Consider the following 18,594-nt stretch of genomic DNA (forward strand, 5'->3'; position numbering starts at 1 on the left):
ACCGAGCCTGGGCTTACATGTAAATACTGACATGCTGACTCGACCGAGCCTGGGCTTACATGTAAATACTGACATGCTGACTCGACCGAGCCGTCGGCCACACGGGCAGGCGGCTGCGGAAAGAGAAATACTAACAAAATGACGGCCTTTTGAGGTGGTGGGGTTTTTTGGTGGTTGCTGCTTTTCTGTCAAGTCATTCAGTTTGTAAGGAGTGTTTAAAACCCTGAAGAGATTTAATACAGACTAACAACAGTAAGCTCAAAGTACACGTTTCACTACAACAGTCACCATTCTCGTGAACCTGGGCTCGGGTTGGGCAGTACCCACTGTTGGGTTTGGAAGGGAACAATGAAAACAAATGGTTCCCGTTTGATACCCTAGTGCTCCACAGCACGGCCGAAAGGAAGAGCAAACCGCGGCAGCTTTCCTTCAACAGTGGAGGATATAAGCTAAACCTTGACTTGCCTAATTGTTGACACCTATATAAATTACTAAAATATATATATATATTTCATTTCTGACTACTTTGGGGCCATCTTTATTCCACAGGAGAGTTGTGATCTCTGCAAAAGCAGCTGTCTAGTACCACGCACAGCAAAAAGACATCGATCTCTCTTTGGGGCTAGCGAGATATGGCTACTGAGTCCGTCATTCCATTTGGAAGTTGCAAGACTGTCTTTACATCACTATTATTTGTACAGGAATAATATACAGACCGAGGGACCTGGGTTTTGAAACAGCTAGACAGTGATATAAACAAACATTTCTATCTGGGGCCCAAACAAATTTAATCTATTATAATACAAGTATGAAAAATGGGGGTCAACAGTCTCTAAGGCACTGCCCACCTCCTAGCACCCTATGGTAATGAATGGAGCTCTCGCTTCACACATCAGTGCATTGCACGACAGAGCATTCTTTTAAGTTTTATTTCAACAAAAGTGCCATTTGGTATGTCAATACTTAAAGCTTATCTTTGTCCTTGTTCTTTTCTCCTTCAGCAAGTAAAGGGCCAAAAAAGCAGGGTGTGTTAGTTACGCAGATTCCTAGAAGGCACTTTACTGTTTTCCTATTGGACAGTGAGGTACACAGGATATAGTTCTAGGGTCCATTGTTGTTAAAGAGAGAGAGAGAGAGAGAGGAATAGCACCATATTGTGACTTTAGCTGAGGGTCGGGCTTCGTTATGTTCTTCTCATGCAAACTTGGCAGCGGCTCACATGGGTACGCAGCTCTCCTGCCTTCAAGGTCGACGGGGTCGGCTTCCTGAGATTGAACAAGGAACACAACGGCAGTCAACATTTCTCCCTTCATCAGAACTGCCAAAGGGTGCCCAACCAGTCCCGTGCTGCTAAGTAGCACCACAGAGTTGATTTGGACTCACAGTGTCCCCCCTTCCCCAAGAATCCCGGAGGGTTCAGTTAAGTACTACTAATGCCATTCACTAAGCCTCAGGGTGACAGTAGTTGGCATTTAGTCACATCTCCTAGAGTGGAGGCATTGTGCGGGATGCTTTACAGTCCGAAATGCTATCCCACATGCAGCCCTGTGCATGGTTACCCTCTGCCTCACCATGCAGGGCACCTGAAGTTAAATGACTTGCTCAAGTCCATGGAGCTAGCTAGTTAGGGCAGACCTGACGTCACCCTGTACCCCGGTCCCCACCCACCACTCTACTCCTCTTCTGTTTGGTGCCGTTGGTTTCTTGGACTATCGTTTGGCATTTTGACTTTTCTACTCAAAGAGATTATAAGCTCTTCCAGGATAAGGAACAGCTGAGTGCTCCTCTGCTCGCCCCAAGATTGGTGGTTCAAAGCTGAAGAGTCGCTAGAGCTCCAGAAGCAAGACCTGGCAATCTGCTGTAACCAAGAGACTCTTATAGGCAGCTCTTCTCTGTCGGACCAAACATTCACTGCCGAGGTCCCGAGGAACTGACATCTGGACCAAGTCAACAGATCTCAAATATTTAGAATGATTTCTGTGGCAGTGGTCGGATCTGAGGAGCCGCTGGATGGTGCACACAATGAAGCAGCAGCTACTCATGGAAAGGTGGGTGGTTTGAAGCTACCCAGAGGCACTTCAGAAGAAAGGTCTGGATTCTATTCCCAATGGCCAGCTCCATCGATACCTGATGAGGTTCAGGGCGACTCAGACACATGGGGGGAGGGGGGTGTCACCAGGGCTAGAAATCAAGTCCACAGGAACCAGCACTTTCTGTTTTGGGTTGTGTCTGATTTGAGGTCAAAGAGCGAAGGGCATTCAGTGAACCCAAATTCTCCCCTGATCTTTGAAACCCTACATGCCTTTTGCTTGTGGGAAAGGTGACGTCTAAAGAAAAGTAGGTTCTTGTGACATTTTATGAAACGTAAAAGCATCCATCTAACCACAATGCCATGTGCTGACATGGAAGCTGCTTATTTTAGTGCAAATTCTAGTTTGAGGTGTGGTGCCTCACATTAATAAAAATCTTACCTAATTTCATTTAAGGAAGCACTTTGTTCACTGTACCACGCTCCTGGCTATTTTTACAAACCCTCCCATTGTTCTCTATTAAGCATACAAGAGGAAGTTCCAGCAGGCAAGCCATCAACAGAGCTCAGCTCCCTAGCGAATGGTTTGATTCTATCTGTAGAGTTGATGTCAAGTTTCCAGTAGCCTAAAAAGGCTTCTACATGCTGCCAATTAGACAGGGAGGCCCATGTGCCGATGCTTTCAAACACGTTGAACAGTGCATATACTGCTTCCCCTTTAAGGGTCTAAGCTAGGGGGTAAGAGGATTCTAGCAGAGTTCTACACAATTCTCTCTGAAAAAGGTAAAGACAGAAAAGGCTTATCTCCAGGGGTGAGAAGCACTTATTTTGGGAATGAACAGTAAATAATTGTTCTAACCCCATCAGCCTCCTGCCGCTATCTGCCCAGCTGGTACGACATACAGGACAGAGAATTCCTCATGGGCTGCTCTCCATCAGAGACTGGGCCCACTTCCAAATGAACTTCAACAGGGCTATCTGCCTCTCAGGATCGTTGTTTTAAAGGTGATAGTTTGGGTAATGGAAAAAAATAAAGGGGAAAGTTTTCCCTATCAATTTCAGATGCGTGTGTGCTAAAATAAATTTCAACTGGCGCTACACAACTCTAAAAATAAAACAGGCCATCAGCATTCATGTGCTCATTGTATACATGGACATTAAATTCAGCCTCATAGACACGAAAGAGATGAACTCTGTTTCCTTTCCTTTCTTTCATTATTAAATGCGCACCATTTAAAAAACTCTCCAGGGGATGAATTTTAATTGCTTCCGATCAAAATTTAGGGAGGCCACCTAAAAAAAAAAGAAAGATGACCAGCTCCTCCTCCAACCAATTCTTTAGCACATGGAAGAATTAAGTCTACCACCTCTTATTCCCCTTTAAATGTCGTCTTGGTTCCCTGCCTGTGTAGAAGAATCCAATAGTCATCACTTCAAGTGGAAGAAATATGCATAATTACTATCTTCTAATCATTCAGAAGCCTATGTGCTGGAAAGTGTGATCCTGAGTGACTGAAGATACAAGCCGCGGATGGGGACCATCCCAACTTACTTGAACATCTCGTTTCTCTCTATCGTGGCAAGCCAAAAGCTGTAAGCATTTGCGTAGTAGTTACAAGTTCCGCGGCCGTGGCACTCAATGAATGGTGCACTTCTAAATTCTTCCAGACAGGAGCCGGGTGAGGCGAGGGCTTGGCCAGAACCTTCGGCACCAGCGCTGGTGTGCTGGGGGAGAAATGTGAACAGTGAGTCAGAGCATCCCCTCCCCAGAGCCCAGGAGATTTATTGTTCCTCAGTGAGGAGCCAGAGGCCTCCTTTCTGGAAAGTGGGCCCTCTCCAGCTTCGTGTGGTTACCACGTAACCCGCTCTGCACACAAACACCCCCACAAACAGAGCCCAGATGGCCCCTGCAAGTCACTCCCTGTCCCGGGCTTGGAAACAGCCATTCTTTAGAGCACCTAGAAGCAAACCCACGACTCCTCCCCAAATAGCAGATGACCAACCTGCCTTATTAGGATCTAGAGAAATGCCGAAGTTGTTCATCCGGACCTAAAATCTGTTGTAACCTGGGAGATGAGAGAGTAGCTCAAATGTGCAAATAATGTTAGGACTAACTGATGTGTAGTCAGATTTTATAAACAAAATCAGATTTTTCGTTTGTTAGATGCTATACTGAATTCAAGTTTGAGGTAAGGGATAGCCATCCTTTTTCTTTCCTTTCTTCCTTGATTTCTTTAAAAAAAAAAGAGAGTGAGAGAAAACATAAGAGGCAGAGAAAACAAGTACTACTGTAACTAAATACTGAACTGCATTTTGGTTTAATTGATTTAAATGGGTCCAACCTGACCTCAAAATCCAAGAACTTAAAGCGAATGATGGATGAACTTGAACGAGACATTATGAAACATCTCCACAAGTAATTTTTCAGACATGAGGAAGGTGAACTCTAGAATTTGGGGACTGCAAGGGATCTTTGAGGACATGGTCAATTCCCTCAGCACCCACTTGAGAATGGAGGATCTTGGGACATTTGGGATCTGCCCATGATCTCTGTTAAAAGGCAAATTGGAGGCAAGCGCAGAGATGTACAAATTTTGAGAACAGAAAACTCCCCATAAATCTCTTCAAGACTAAAACGAGGTGATGGCTAAGATGGGACACTCAAGTTCTCACTTGGACCTCAGGTCAAAATGCTGGCTCAGATGTCCCCAGCATTTGGCCCACTTAGCATCCTTAGACCTGAAGGGAGTCCGGATCAAGACCCAAGGGAATGCTTCACACAACTTGTATCATCACCGGCTCTCGCTCACCGGAGCCACACTGCACAATATTCTGCAGCTAAGTGACTGGAGACTAAGTCTCTGGATCAGACTTAGACTTGCGGTTTCTCATCGTGAAGGGGAGTTGAGAATGTTACCCAGGGGTGGATGCCTCTCTGGTCACATTCTCATTTTGCCCAACTCAGCAAAACTTCCAGCTGGCCACAGACAGCCCCTAAGGATTGTTCTCTGCAAATCATTTTGCAGACTACCCTAAGCATTGCACATGAGGCTCTCTAAGTGGGGGCGGCTCAAGGGCAATATTCATAACTGCAGGAGAACTGGTCAGCAACGAGGTTTCCCTCATCAAGAGAACTGGACAAAGGACTGTTCACGGACACACACGATCCTCGGTGTCACTGGCAGAGAGAAGAGTGGGTAGAATGAGGGATAGTGTGGACGTCCTCATGCTCCTAATTCACTGGGGTAGGAATTAGCTCATCTTTCCCCAGTCAGCTTTCTCTCGCTTCTGAAGAACAAGACTTTGGGGCATGCCTAACGAAAACCAAAGGTGGACTGAGGAAAGGAACCTTTCCAGCCCAGATGGTGTCCCCCGGTGCCATATGCTAATCAAGTACAAGTTCGAATATGTGCTTCTGGAAATGGCCTTGTCCCATTCCTTCTGCTCTTATTTCCGTGGCGGCCCCACCACCGTGAGACTTTGTCTTAGAGTCGACTAAGGAGCCAAAGGCAAGAATAACAGTTGAGCAGAACTCCTGGAGAAGTGCCAGAAAATACACAGGGGACTTAGAAGAGCAAAGCTAAGGCCCTCGTACTCAGCCAGTTATAAATTGCTTTTACCCCATGCTCTCATTTTAAAATATCTCCAAAGTAAATTCATTGCCATCGAGTCATTGTCGACTCATCGTGAGTCTATCAGACAGTGCAGAGCTGCCCTGTGAGTTTCTGAGACTGTCGCAGTCTCCTGGAGTAGAAAGCCTCATCTCTCTCCAAAGGAGCAGCTGGTGGTTTCAAACAAGCAACCTTGAGGATTGCAGTCCAATGGGTAACCACTATGCCACTAGGGCTCCTTAAAATACCTAGATATGTAATACATATTTAAAATGTAAATTTGATATTAAATGTATATACATACACAGAAAACTCTAGTTTCTAGTTTACAAATGGTTATTTGCTCTGTCCTCAGTGGTCGCTCATAGAGAGCATCCCATCTTAGAGAAGGCTGTGTGACGTGATTTATCATTTGACTGATGCGCTATGTATTCGTATTATTCTTTACACATTCCCTAGCTTTTCTTTTAGCTATGGTGAAAAGAACACTTCATTTTTCACATAAACGTTGTCTCTGGGACAGGAGCAATTAGAGATGGGCATGCCTCTGTCATGCAAGACCATCCCTGAGGGCCACCCTGGGGCCATCTGAAACCGAGTGGCAGATTGCATGTGAGCCAAGACTTCTCACTGAGAAGCTGATGCTAATACTCTGAGAAGATCAATTGCTAGGTGGTAAGAAGGCTTGTTCTGTTTTCTACAACATCATTATTCTCATCAGCTCTTGATTCTGAGAAAGTATGGGCAATGATTGTCTAAGGTCTCTGTGTACTACTGGAATGAAGTTGGGTCCCTGATAAAACACGCTCCTTGGTCCCTTAGAAGGAGCCCTAGTGGTCCTGTGGGTTAGGCATTGGCCTGCTAACTGGGAAGTCAGTGGTTCAAACCCACAAGTGACTTGGCAGGAGAAAAATGAGGTTGTCTGTCGGCTCTTCTGTCTATCAGTCAGAATGGACTTTTGGGCGGTGGAATTTTTTTTTTCTGGCTATGTAACTACACACCTTGGCTCAGTGGATATTTCTGTCATTTTCACATAGGGTCTGTTTTCCCAATTCTTATGTTTCAGGGTGAAACATCTAATCAGCCTGGTAGTTAAAAAACTGTATGCTTTATGTCATTGTTGGTGTCTTGATTTCTCAACACTGTATCTCCCACCTTTCAGTCTTTCTTAACAGAGCTGTCCCAACACAGCATTTTGAATTATCAATACAACTTGCTACATTTCGTTTCTGCCAATTCTTGGGCATCTCGCTGCAGTCGAATCAATGAAGCAAATCACAGGATCAAACTTGAACACACATCCAAGCATTTTAACAATTGTTCTCCCAACAACTTCCTCTACATTTGGGATAATTTATTAGAGTCGTAGAAAAAAAGAAAAAGCCACAAGGCTACTTTCCCTGTCAGTCAAAGAATAGGAACAAATCAATGACCATGTGGGGATCACAATGAACAGCCTGGCTGTACCTGTGATGGGAACATGCTACCAGGTGGTAATGGTGGCACAGAAGGAAATTTTTAGAATTGTTTACTGGGAACTGACGCATTCCAGTGTGATCTCACAAACTCAAGGGGCTTTAATGCAACTGATCAATATTTTAAACCAAGACAGCAAAATAAAATAAGAAGCTCTAAGAGGCAGGTAAACAAGTACAGTGGTTTCCTGTGTTGATTGGCTTGGGGGCAGATGGGAATATCTGGTTAGTGTGACGTAAGGGAAGGTAGGTGATGGAGGAGCAGCCCCCCCCCACCCACTGTGATGGGCATAAACAGAGAAAACTCAGGTCCCCAGAGACTGGCCCAGTCAATCAAGGAAAACAAAGAAAGCTTTGTTGAAAGGCTGCTGCCTCGTCCACAGGAGAGAATACTCCCTTAGCCAACCACTGCCAGTTCTTTTCCTAAGTCAAGCTTTCTGCTTCCAAGCGTGAGTGCTTTACAAGGTTATGTGCCTCTCATGGGCAAGCTCCTCTCTGCCCCGAAAGAAGTTCTGACCAACAAAAAATGCTCAGCATGCCCATGTCCTGGGAAGAGATCTATGGAGCATCCATGTGGAGTCGTCTGTATTTCTATGCAGATGCTCAGTCCCCCTATTTTGGTATTAGAGCAGTAATTCCCAAGAGGAGGGCCCTGCTGACCCCCAGTAGAGCAGGCCATGCCTCTAGGCAACCTTGAGAGGGACCTGCCAACACAGTCCAGCGCAGTGAAAAGGATTGGCAACACGTTCAGAGAAAAGGATGCAGCTTTGGGGCATGTGTGGCGTGGGTCTTTCTCGGAGAGATGGAGTCTTCTGTAACACTTACCATGACAAAGGAGTAGCCAATCCAAAGGGAAGACCAGCCACTGGGACACTGTGGGATCTGGATGGTCTGACTGTGCACTGCCATCACCATGGCGGGGGCCTCACACACAGCACACCTGGAGGGAAAGGACAGCAGAGCACAGACACTCAGCACTGGGAACCAGAGGGTCAGGGTGAAGGTTGTTAAGGTATTCGTCTGTTGCCTGATGATTTGTATGCATTGTGTTCCGGTAGCTCTCTGACTCAACTGCTTACAGTAAGTCCCCCAGCTGGAAAGAGGATTTATGGACAACTTACCCATCCACCTTAAGTGTTATGCAAATTTGTCCCCAGTCTGAAAGGACTGATGGAACCAACTCACCATAAATTCTTTAACACAATCCCTTTCACTTTCCCCACAGGCAGCTTTTAAACCCTGGAGAAGCTTTGAAGCCTTTTCTTGCAAGCATTGAGAAGGAACATATGCTAATTAAGAAACAGTGGACCTCTTCTGACTTACCTCTTACCTGCTCATTCTACTTAAGCACCCAGTTAGAGTCCCATCTCCTTTGTAACCCAGGACCTGCCTGAACTCCTTAAGTGCATGTTGCTTAGACTCAAAGCCTTAGCACCTTCTTGTTGGTTTGATCAGCTCTTCTTGGTATTCACACGTTGAGTTCAAAAGCAAATCCAGCCCTGGCTCTTTAAGCATCTGCTTTGTATGAGAAACCAGGTCAGATGCCTAAGAGATGACAGTAGTCATCCCCTGGAAGGGTCACATGAGGTTACCATGTGACTTTGGCTTGTTCCTTTGTGCATTTCGGTGTTTTCCAAGTTTTTCGGCCATGCATGCATATTGGAACAAACACAATTACTGGTTGAGGAGATCGTTCCTGAAATTCAAATGCTATCCCTTCTGAGATCAAAGAGTTTAAGCTAGGATGACTGTTTGGTATTAGACATTAAACTCAGTACATTGTAGTAAGCCAAACAATGCATGCTTTGCACGTGAAGCTGAATGCCCACCTGAGGAAACTGATTCCAAACCCTCTCCGCAGGCCTGGGCTGCTCAGCTTGGGAGCTATCAGCAGGGCCAATCTAGCTGAAGGGGCTCTCAGAGAACACGCTGAAGGCCAGGAGGTTCCCAAGTCGGGCTGGCTGCAACTCAGCCGTTGGAACTGCACCCAAGAATAAATTCAAACAACACACAATGCTCTGACTAAAAGCTGCTCAATTCAGGGAACCCTTTGTTGGGAGGGTAATGTTTTGTTAAAAAACTAAACACCAGCAGCCCAGAAATTGCACTCATGTCACAAAATGAACAGAGTGTTAACCCTGCTGATAAACGACTATAAATGTTGTTAATAATTATACCTAGTTATGCTGGGACATTTGCATGAAAATGGGCAAAGAGTAGGAGGAAGGTCTAAATTAGGCATGTAATTTTCTATGGACTTGTGTGTGTGTGTTGGGCAATTTTCTATTTTACTCACACAAATGCAGATGAATTAGAAGGTTCAGTTAAACAACAGCAACGAAAATGGGCCTTCTACATCTGCCACCAGCTGTCTGCCACACACAGGAGCCAGAAACACAACACAGAGGAGCACACTCGCTTTTTGTTAGGCTCTCCATGCGGTGAGGAGACCAGTGGATCGAGAAGGCGTGCTCCTGACCTTGATCAGGTGGGGCATCAGGGGGTACAAAGCAGAGGTGCATCAACACCACACTCTGAACACGTTCTCAGGAGAGGTCGGTTCTCAGGAAAAGGACTTCACACTTGGCAGAAGGTCACTGAAAAAGGGGGAAGGCCCTCAAGGAGATAGATTGACACCGCGGTCACAACACAGTGCGTTCAAACAGAACAATTGTGAAGATGGCGCTGGACCGGGCAGTGGTGGGTTGCAAGGAGTCAGAACCAACTTGATGGCACCGAACAAACCCAACAATGATCCCAACCAAACCCACTGCCCTGGAGTTGCAGTACGCCTGCAGAACAGTCAACTGCTCCTGCGGGTGTCGGGGCTGTGCGTCTTTACAGGAACAGACAGCCTCTTGTAGAGCAGCTGGTGGGTTTGAACTGCCAACCTTTTACTCAGCAGTGCAATGCTTAGCCCACAGTGCCACCAGGGCACCTTATAGGGTTGTATAGCCCCATAAAAATTTTTTTTAAAAAACAGCTGCAAAGGCTGCTGCTTATGTACAACAACAACAAAAATCTTACGATCCAATTGTTGGTAAGGAAACAAACCAATTCTACAGTTAGCTGTGTCAAAGTTATAACTAGAACTCAGCTCTCTTTGCTCCCAAACGAGTACACACGCCCCTAGAGTAATTACACCGTCAGTAGATGAACGTGTGATGACTCATCGGCAGAATCTTAGAAATGTTTGGGAAATTTTGCCCAACTCTCAAGATGACAGCAGAAAAGTCACTATCTTTCCTGCTAAAAATGAAGAATCTTATGTTATTATCTCTTTCTAAAAATAGGCTTTAAGGGAAGACCTCACAGGGAACCCGTAAGCCCTGAGAAGGAGTTGGAAATGGCAAAACTTCAGTAACCACGGACACCTGAGCACGCCGAGTCTAGCAGAAAGGGGCAGCATCATCACCGAAGGGAATGCGAGCTAAAGGTGGCATAGCTGGTAGGTGGCTTCAACACGACTTGTAAGTTTCCTTCATGTTGCGTTCCCCTGAGTCTAGTACCATAACACCGTGAAAACCTCATCGTGTAGAGTGCTGGGGCACTGAAACCACGAAGAGGCTTGTTTATATTTCTAGAATCAGAGGTGTCCCATTGAAAAGCACGTGTCCACAGGGAAAACAAGCTCTTCTTAAAGTGTGCCAGAGCACCTTCGTGTTCAACCGCATCAAGACCAAATGTTCATTCTATTAAGAAGTTAAATAGGAAACATATGTAAATGAATATGCAAGCTGTACCTTATGGTCCAAGGGAAGCTAAACAAAAACACAAAGGTGGTTAGTTTTCCTTCAGGCATGGTTCTCAGCAAGACAGGTCTCAAACAGAACCGTCAACAGACATTCCGAGACACGATGTACAGAGCTATGTACAGAGCTACGCCTAGGTTTTAAGAAGCGGCTCTCTGGAAGTACAACGGCTGACTTTGCACAATCCATTTTAAGATGACATTTCTTATCAGTGCCATCGAGCCAATGACACCTCCTAGGGATGCTCTAAGACAGGCTAAACAGCCCCTGTGAGTTTCCGAGATGGTAACTCTTTATGAGGGTAGAAAGCCCCGTCTTCCTTCTGAGGAGCAGCTGGTAGTTTTGAACTGCGGACCTTGTGGTTAGCAGCCCAACTTGTAACTGTTATGCCACCAGCGTTCCTTAACATTGCTGATCGCTCCTCTCCCCACCCCCCACCCCAAGATATAGGAAGGAAGAAAGTCAAAGGGAGCTATCAGAAGACATTTTAATTTCTGGAAGGCAATTAAAATATATATTTTTCCTATTTAACGGGCATCTCTGTTCTGAAGTTCTATGGGACACAGACCTCTTATTAAAACTGTGATGTGCCAGGACCTAATCTTGACAAGGGCTCAACCCACTGGCATAGCTGTCTCTTCTTTCCCCAAGTAGGAGAGGGTCTTTCATGAGGAAATGATGTGCGGATGAGTATAAACCGAAGGTACCCACTGAGGGTTCCCGTGGGGCGGCTCCCAGCACCCACTTTCCCTTTGCCTTCTGATGGGCGGGGGGAATGGCTCTTGGCAAATCAGTACTATGTTTGCTTCCTAGGAAGAAGCCGCGTATCGTTTTACAGAAGAACACGGGAAAGCTCAGCGTTTGCAGACTTTATCTGCCTGAGACAAACCTTGTCTGAGTTGCTATTGTTTTCATCCTTTATGATCTTAGTCTGTAAAGAGTGAAAGTAAAAACTACCTGCTTAGACAAACTAGCTGCTTCATCCGCCATTTTGCTATTACCTCCGAGGAGAACGGAGGGATCATTTGAATTAGAAGCAAAGAGGAAAAGGGGGCCAAGCATGTACTTCTTCGTCCTAATGACTTCAATTTAGCATTTTACTTCCTAACAGGCAAATGACTGTGGAGCTGAAGGCAAACTCCATATATTAGTGTGTATAAGCACATCATTCAGAAAATCGATCTGTCCAGTGCATGCCTTTTCAGTGGGGGTAATAAAACTCCAGTGTTGTGAAATTGCATTTTTTGGGTAGGGGAGGAGGCAGGGAGGTAAAAATAATATTATATACAAATCTTTATGTAAGAGATAAACCTGTATAAACCCTATGTATAAAGCACATAGATACATACCATACATATGCACACACACAATATACGGATCGGTGATATTAAAATGTCTCGAGGTGATTCGGAAAAAGCAATTCTAAAGAGACTCCATAAACTCACTGCCACAGAGTGAGCTCCGACTCAAAATGACCCTGCAGGACAGGGCAGACCTGCCTCTGTGGGTTTCCAAGTCGGTAACTCTTTACAGGAGTAGAACGCCTCATCTTTCTTTCAAGGAGCGGCAGGTGGTTTTGAACTGCTGACCTTACAGTTAGCAGCCCAATATGCAACTAGAATGCCAGGAAAGCTCCTCATAAAGATTTCATAAGAAGATCCAAAAAATAATGTTTGCTCGAGATCCAGAAATATCCCTTTTTTCACGTGATGAAATATGAGCACCACAGTCAGTCACACTTCACATCAAAATTCAAATTTGGCTTTGCAAAGAGGCGTTACCTTATGCTGGTTTTGCACTATGAGATTTAAAGAGGATAATGATTTTTAAATAGCATGTCTGTATGGCTGTCACAAAGATGAGGAAGCACATTTAACACACAGAACAGCAACAGATAATTTTGAGAGGAAAAACATAAATGTACGTCCAGACCACAGCATCTTTTCTTTTTCAATGGTACAGCTGCACCTAAAAATGCTCCCATTACCTGCTAATGAACGGCCTAATATTGTCCCCAGCGATGGGTGCCATGGACATGGGCATGGGCTCTGGAGTTGACAGCCAGTAGGAATAGTCATTCCGGGATGCAAAGTTGCACACGTTGTTGATGTTGCAGAACAGGAAGGGCATGGTGCTGAACTTGCGCAGACAGCTGCCAGCCGTACCTAGAAGCGCCATGACAGAAGACAGCTGGGATTATTTTCCTTCTCTTTGACAACCTCTTTCTAGTGTATGTGGATTTGGGCTGGTTGATAATGAAAGGCATAGATCCAAATATACTCATTAGGATGGAAATTTGAAAAATTAATTGCAGACAGGAAGCAAATAAGAGGGGGCATCAACACAGGGAAGAAGCACACCAGCTTGTGCAATCACGCGGTGTCAAGGGGATCAGGTATCAGGCATCTAAGACCCACAATAAAACCATACCCCAGGTGAATGGGTGGGGGGAAGGGGAGATGGAGTGGAGACCCAATGCCCATCCGTAGACAATTGGACATCCCCTCACATTGGGGTCACAGGGAAGAGATGAGCCAGTCAGGGTGCAGTATAGCACCCATGAAACACACAACTTTCCTCTAGTTCTTTGGTCCTTCCTTCACCCCACTATCATGACCTCAAATCTACCTTACAAATCGGATTAGACCAAAGCATGCTCACTGCTACAGATAAGAGCCTGCAACACAGGGAATCCAGGATAGATAAACCCCTCAGGGCCAACAAGGAAAGAAGAGATACCAGGAGGATTAGGGGAGGGTGGGGGGAGACCGATCACAAGGATCAAACTAGAACTCCCTCCCAGGGGGATGAATAATGGAAAAGTGGGTGAGGGGCAATGGAGGGCGAAGTAAGATATAGAAAAAGGAATCTAGAACTTATCAAGGGTTCGTGAGGGACGGGGAGCTGGGGCGGGAGGGGAAAGAAATGGGGAGCTGATATCAGGGGCTCAAATGGGAAAAGAATGCTTTGAAAATGATGATGGCGGCATATGTGCAAATGTACTTGACACACTGGAGGAATGTATGGATTGTGATACGAGGAGCCCCCAGTAAAAGTATTAAAAAAAAAGAGGGGGCATCAACAAGTTCGTGGAAAATTTACATTATCTTTTAATCCCATGTGTCCATGAACTTTTTGAAGAGCTTTCATGTACTACACAGACTTCTGTCATTAGAAATGAACATTACATTAAATTCAAAGAGAACAAAACAAAAAGGAGATTATGTAGAACATTTCTGATAAGACAAACCTAATTATCAGTAGAGAGAACATTTTTCCTTGAACTGGATTCTCAAAGGAATGTAACAATGTAGATCCTGACCAGTGTTTAGGAAATAACATATCAGACAATGCCTGTAACAAAAGTTTTTCAGAGATGATCTTTAAATAGCTGCAGTTTCTAACCTCAGAAAAAGTTAAACGTCTAATATTTGGTGGAGGATAGCCCCGGGGACTCTGATAATGAGGACATGGATGGAGCTCTGTGCTGTTCGAAACTAAGAAGAGGGCAGAACTTAGGTCATCAGAAACATTTTATGTGAGATAAAATGGACAGTTTTTAAAAGAGCAACAGTGAAGCTGGCTCATTATTTATTTATTTGTGTTCATTTAAGTGGGTTTATTTTAAGAATATCAACAAAAACTGCTTTGTCCAGGATTTCTGACTCTATTCGATCATTTGAAGGAGTTAGTAGAAGTTTCCGAGGGAGCCTTCATGGTATAGTAGTTACTAACCTCCAGCCACTCAAGAGAAAAACGGGACGTTCTACTCCCAGAAAGAATTACAGTTTCGGACACCCCCAGGTGCAGTTCTACCCTGTGCTATAGGGTCCCGATGAGTTGGCATGGACTCGATAGCTGTGAGTTTTGAGTTTTATGAAGAGCTTTATTAATTAAAATTTTTTAAAGATTCAGCTCTTGGCTATGTATGTACTAGTCGATACATTAGACAGTAGTTGTTGACGTGATTATTCATTTCATAAGGATGTAAGAAAATAGGGTCAAGCTTGTCTTACTTGTTATCAGACCGGTCTTCTAAACTCGCTAAGTTGCAAGACCAACAATAAGTACACAGGTGTACCAGAGTGAAAACAAACAAACAACCCCCCAGTTGTTATTTGGTCTGTGCCAATTCATAGTGAACCCATGTGTGTCCAAGCAGAAAGGAGCTTGATGGGGCTTTGCATGGATGGAAGCTCTTGAAAGGACATTCCCAAGCCTTCCTTCTGGAGCTGCTCTGGGTGGACACGAACCACCCAGTAGGCCCTCAATAAATCTACGTTGAACGAATACATGAAACAGAGATGACTTACCCAAGTCCTGGCCATGGGCTCGCTCATTGCCTTGCACGTAGAGCAAAGAGTACCCACTGTAAAGAATCTTGGTTCCAGGAGGACATGCCGGCTCATCTATTGTTTGACTGTGCCTGGTCACCAGGAACCCATGGTCAACAGAGGGGGTCCCTGGGAGACCCATGGATCCTGGTGCCCCATCAGGGCCTGGTGGACCAGGAAACCCTCTTGGACCTGTAAGGCACAAGACACATGGGCTGTCCAAGTTATAGACAGATTTCCCCGCAAAGACATCGAAACCTTTCTCTCAAAATTTTGCGATTTGAATACTTTTGGATTTAGCAAAGAGACACAAAGAGAGAAAGTGAGTAATCAGCAGAGACCAGACTAATAAACAACCCAACAACTCGTCTCCACTGTGGTGCTTTCTCTTTCCCTGGTACACACCACCTCGAGGTACTTTTCAGACACACAATGCTGTGTGCAAAATACACTTGGTTCCATGATGCAGTACACCTGTTTCTACCCAGATGCTGTGCCCATCACTCCTATAGAAGTCTCTAAGTTTCCTCTAAGGGAGGGTTACTGTAGTTGGGAAAAGCACCTCATTTTAAAGGGGCTTCCCTCCGGGAGCATCTGCAAAGCCTGCACGTGGAAGGACAGCACAGGAAGCTCTTGGGTAATTGGGTCTGCTGGGTGGTGATCCGTGTACAATTAGCTGCTGCCGCTGCTTCCCGTGTCAGAGTTGGGATAATTTTAAAACGTCACCTGCTGCATGTATGTGACTATGGAGTATTTAAGTAGGCTCCGGCTTTCTAGGGAAGGCAGATCAGATTGAGCCAATGTGACGGCGACCTCTGGTCAGCTCTGGAATGGTTATTTTTCAGTTCCATTTGCCCTTGTCTGTTACTGAAATAGAATTTTTATAGCGGTAGCCTGCTTCCCTCATAGGAAACTATACCAGGCTAAGGCCTTTACAATTGGGCTTCTGTCAGCAACCACTTAAAAACGTATGCTTTGCTCAACATTTGGCTGTCTTCACCAAAAATGACAACGTTTTAGATTCTCTAGGACCCGATTTCTTCTGAGAAACAGATGTCTTTGGAACGCTTTCGAGCAATGTTTGCAACTTTATTTGATAGCTTATCCCATACCTAGGAAAGTGACATGAGGTTGAAAGAGCACACCACCTACCTGGAGGCCCAAAAGGTCCCATCTCTCCTTTATGGCCAGGGGAGCCATCAAAGCCTGGAGCCCCCGGAGGTCCAGGCAAACCCTCCAATCCGGTCACACCTAAAGCAAGGAGCAAAGACTGCATGATCTGGTTCTGAATGGCAGTTGAATCTGTCATGCTCTTGCCTTCTGAACTGGCCTAGTCTTCTGGGGAGGCAAGCGTATGGTCACTGAGCACAGATGAAAACATTTTCCTGGAGGGCAAGGAAGTGCTGCCTGCCACGCCGATGCACTTTGCAGAGGCAATGGTCAAACTAATATTCACATGAGTGTGTGCTTGACGATCCACAGTCAGAGTTCGCCTGCTTTTCTGGGTGTTAGGGTTGGTGCTGTTTAGCAAATCACTTTGGAAAAGGCATGGATGGGGGCGGTAGTGGATATACTTCTGTTTTCTTAAGGACTCCCTCCTTGGCTATCTTTGGGCATCTTAAATCATTTTCAGACTTAAGAAAACACACAACTCTATCGACATAGATAGCTTTTGGTTTTCATGTGCCTGGCTTATTCTTAAGGAGCTTAACATTCTCATGGACACTACCTGGCCACGGTCAATGTTTTCTCTCGTCTTAATTTCTACCTATCCTTTAGGCAAGGTCAGCAGTTCGAAACCACCAGGCCCCCCAAAGGAGAAAGACAGGGCTTTCTACTCCTGTAAAGAGTGACAGTCACGGAGACCCACAGGGGCAGTTCTCTACAGTTGTGAGTCCACAGCGACTCGATGGCAGTGAATCTGGACACTGCTGGACAGGGGAGAACTCCCCCATAAGGCATCCTCGGCTGTCATCTATCTGTAAGGGCCCAAATCCAAGTGTTTTCTCCCACAGAGGCTGGTGCATTTGAAGTACTGACCTTTCATGGAATGCTAAACCACTGTAGCCCCTGGGTCGGTCTTCTTTGCCAATAGCTTAGAAGGGTTCAGTGGTTAGCTCTGGGCTAGGGTGTCTGGGAACAACAGCGACTAGCAGACACCTTTCCCAGTCGGGGAGAGCTTCGGGTCACCGCAAGAGAACACAAGAGTTTTACGATGCTAGATTGCGGCCTCCTGTTCTCCAATTGCAGCCAGCTGGGAAAGGTAATCCGGTTCCTTTAGCTCCCACTTTTGTAACTGAACATAGCTATGAAGAGTTAGATGTTACTCAAGCTTTTCCTAATTTTTTCTTCCTCTGGATTTTTAGGTCCCTTGAATCAATGCATCTAGTTTTCAAATAGATTTAGAAGTAAATAAGTAGTATTCCAATAAGTGCTTATATAATCACTACCAAGAAACTGATTTTAAACCCAAGAGTCAAAGGGAGACCCCATTCACCAGCTCCCCTACCACCCCCACTCCACACTTCACCATGGCACCACCCTACAGTCCTACCTTGCTGCCCTTTAGGGCCTGGAGGTCCCTGAAGTCCCTTCAGACCTGCTGGACCCTGAGGACCAGGAAGCCCTGGTTCACCTTTGATGACCTGGTAAGGACCCGGGGGGCCAGGGGGACCTGGCAGACCTGTGGGGATCAGGGATAGGTCTTATTAGCTTCACTGTAAACATTCGGGCAGAGATTTCTTCAGTCCAATGTAAAATGCAATCCAAATGGCACGACGTCCTCAAAAGTAAACTCACTCTCAAGAACATGAGAAACCGGACCCTTGCAAAGCACACATGTGGTCAATACATCTTCACTAAGGAAAGTTCTGAACCCTTGGTGCGGGAGAGACCTTGGAATCATCAAGATCAAGTCCCCACTCAATTCCGCAGTCCCTGCAGACTGTCAGCAGCCTTCATTTGAATACTCCCAGGGATCAGAAGCTCATTGCTTGGGGAGGTCACCCATGACTTATTTGGAGAGCTACTGTATTTGTTTGTTTATTTAAATCATTTAGTGGGGGCTTGTACAACTCTTATCACAATCCCTCCATCCATCCATTGAAACACTGTATTTGTAGTTTGAAAGTATTTCCTTAAATTTGTCTGAAATTGATCTTACTGAACATTATAAGCACTAGTCTTAATGTTTTAATGAGGAAGTTTTATCCTTAGGTATGATATCTCCTGAAATATTTATTTAAAGTAAGACAGAGCTTTCAGAAGCTGAGAAGGCCCCTTTTAGCCTCCTCTTCTTCAGCCATACTCGCTCTGCTCTAACTCCTCCCACACACAGCACGTCCTCCCTGGTTTTGCTCTCTCCACGCGCAGTCCACCTCTGGGGGCAGCCTA

The 18,594-nt window shown here is 45.4% G+C and overlaps 1 protein-coding gene across 1 annotated transcript in view; it reads right to left on the bottom strand.

Moving 5' to 3' along the window:
• Nucleotides 1-913: 913 nt before the first annotated feature.
• The window catches only part of COL4A1 (collagen type IV alpha 1 chain), a 172,631-nt gene continuing 154,950 nt past the window's right edge, over nucleotides 914-18,594 (bottom strand). The window contains exons 46-52 of the mRNA XM_045283809.1: nucleotides 17,756-17,884; nucleotides 16,354-16,452; nucleotides 15,181-15,393; nucleotides 12,855-13,032; nucleotides 7,941-8,055; nucleotides 3,582-3,754; nucleotides 914-1,265 (exon numbers count right to left, since the gene is read on the bottom strand). Coding sequence (XP_045139744.1) covers nucleotides 1,184-1,265; nucleotides 3,582-3,754; nucleotides 7,941-8,055; nucleotides 12,855-13,032; nucleotides 15,181-15,393; nucleotides 16,354-16,452; nucleotides 17,756-17,884 — 989 coding nt within the window. The 3' untranslated portion in view covers nucleotides 914-1,183. The remainder of the gene's footprint in view (nucleotides 1,266-3,581; nucleotides 3,755-7,940; nucleotides 8,056-12,854; nucleotides 13,033-15,180; nucleotides 15,394-16,353; nucleotides 16,453-17,755; nucleotides 17,885-18,594) is intronic.

Source organism: Echinops telfairi, unplaced genomic scaffold (genome assembly GCF_000313985.2).
Source record: "Echinops telfairi isolate 266 unplaced genomic scaffold, ASM31398v2 ScPeMD7_7467;HRSCAF=8505_1, whole genome shotgun sequence".
In the NCBI taxonomy this organism is placed as follows: Eukaryota; Metazoa; Chordata; class Mammalia; order Afrosoricida; family Tenrecidae; genus Echinops; species Echinops telfairi.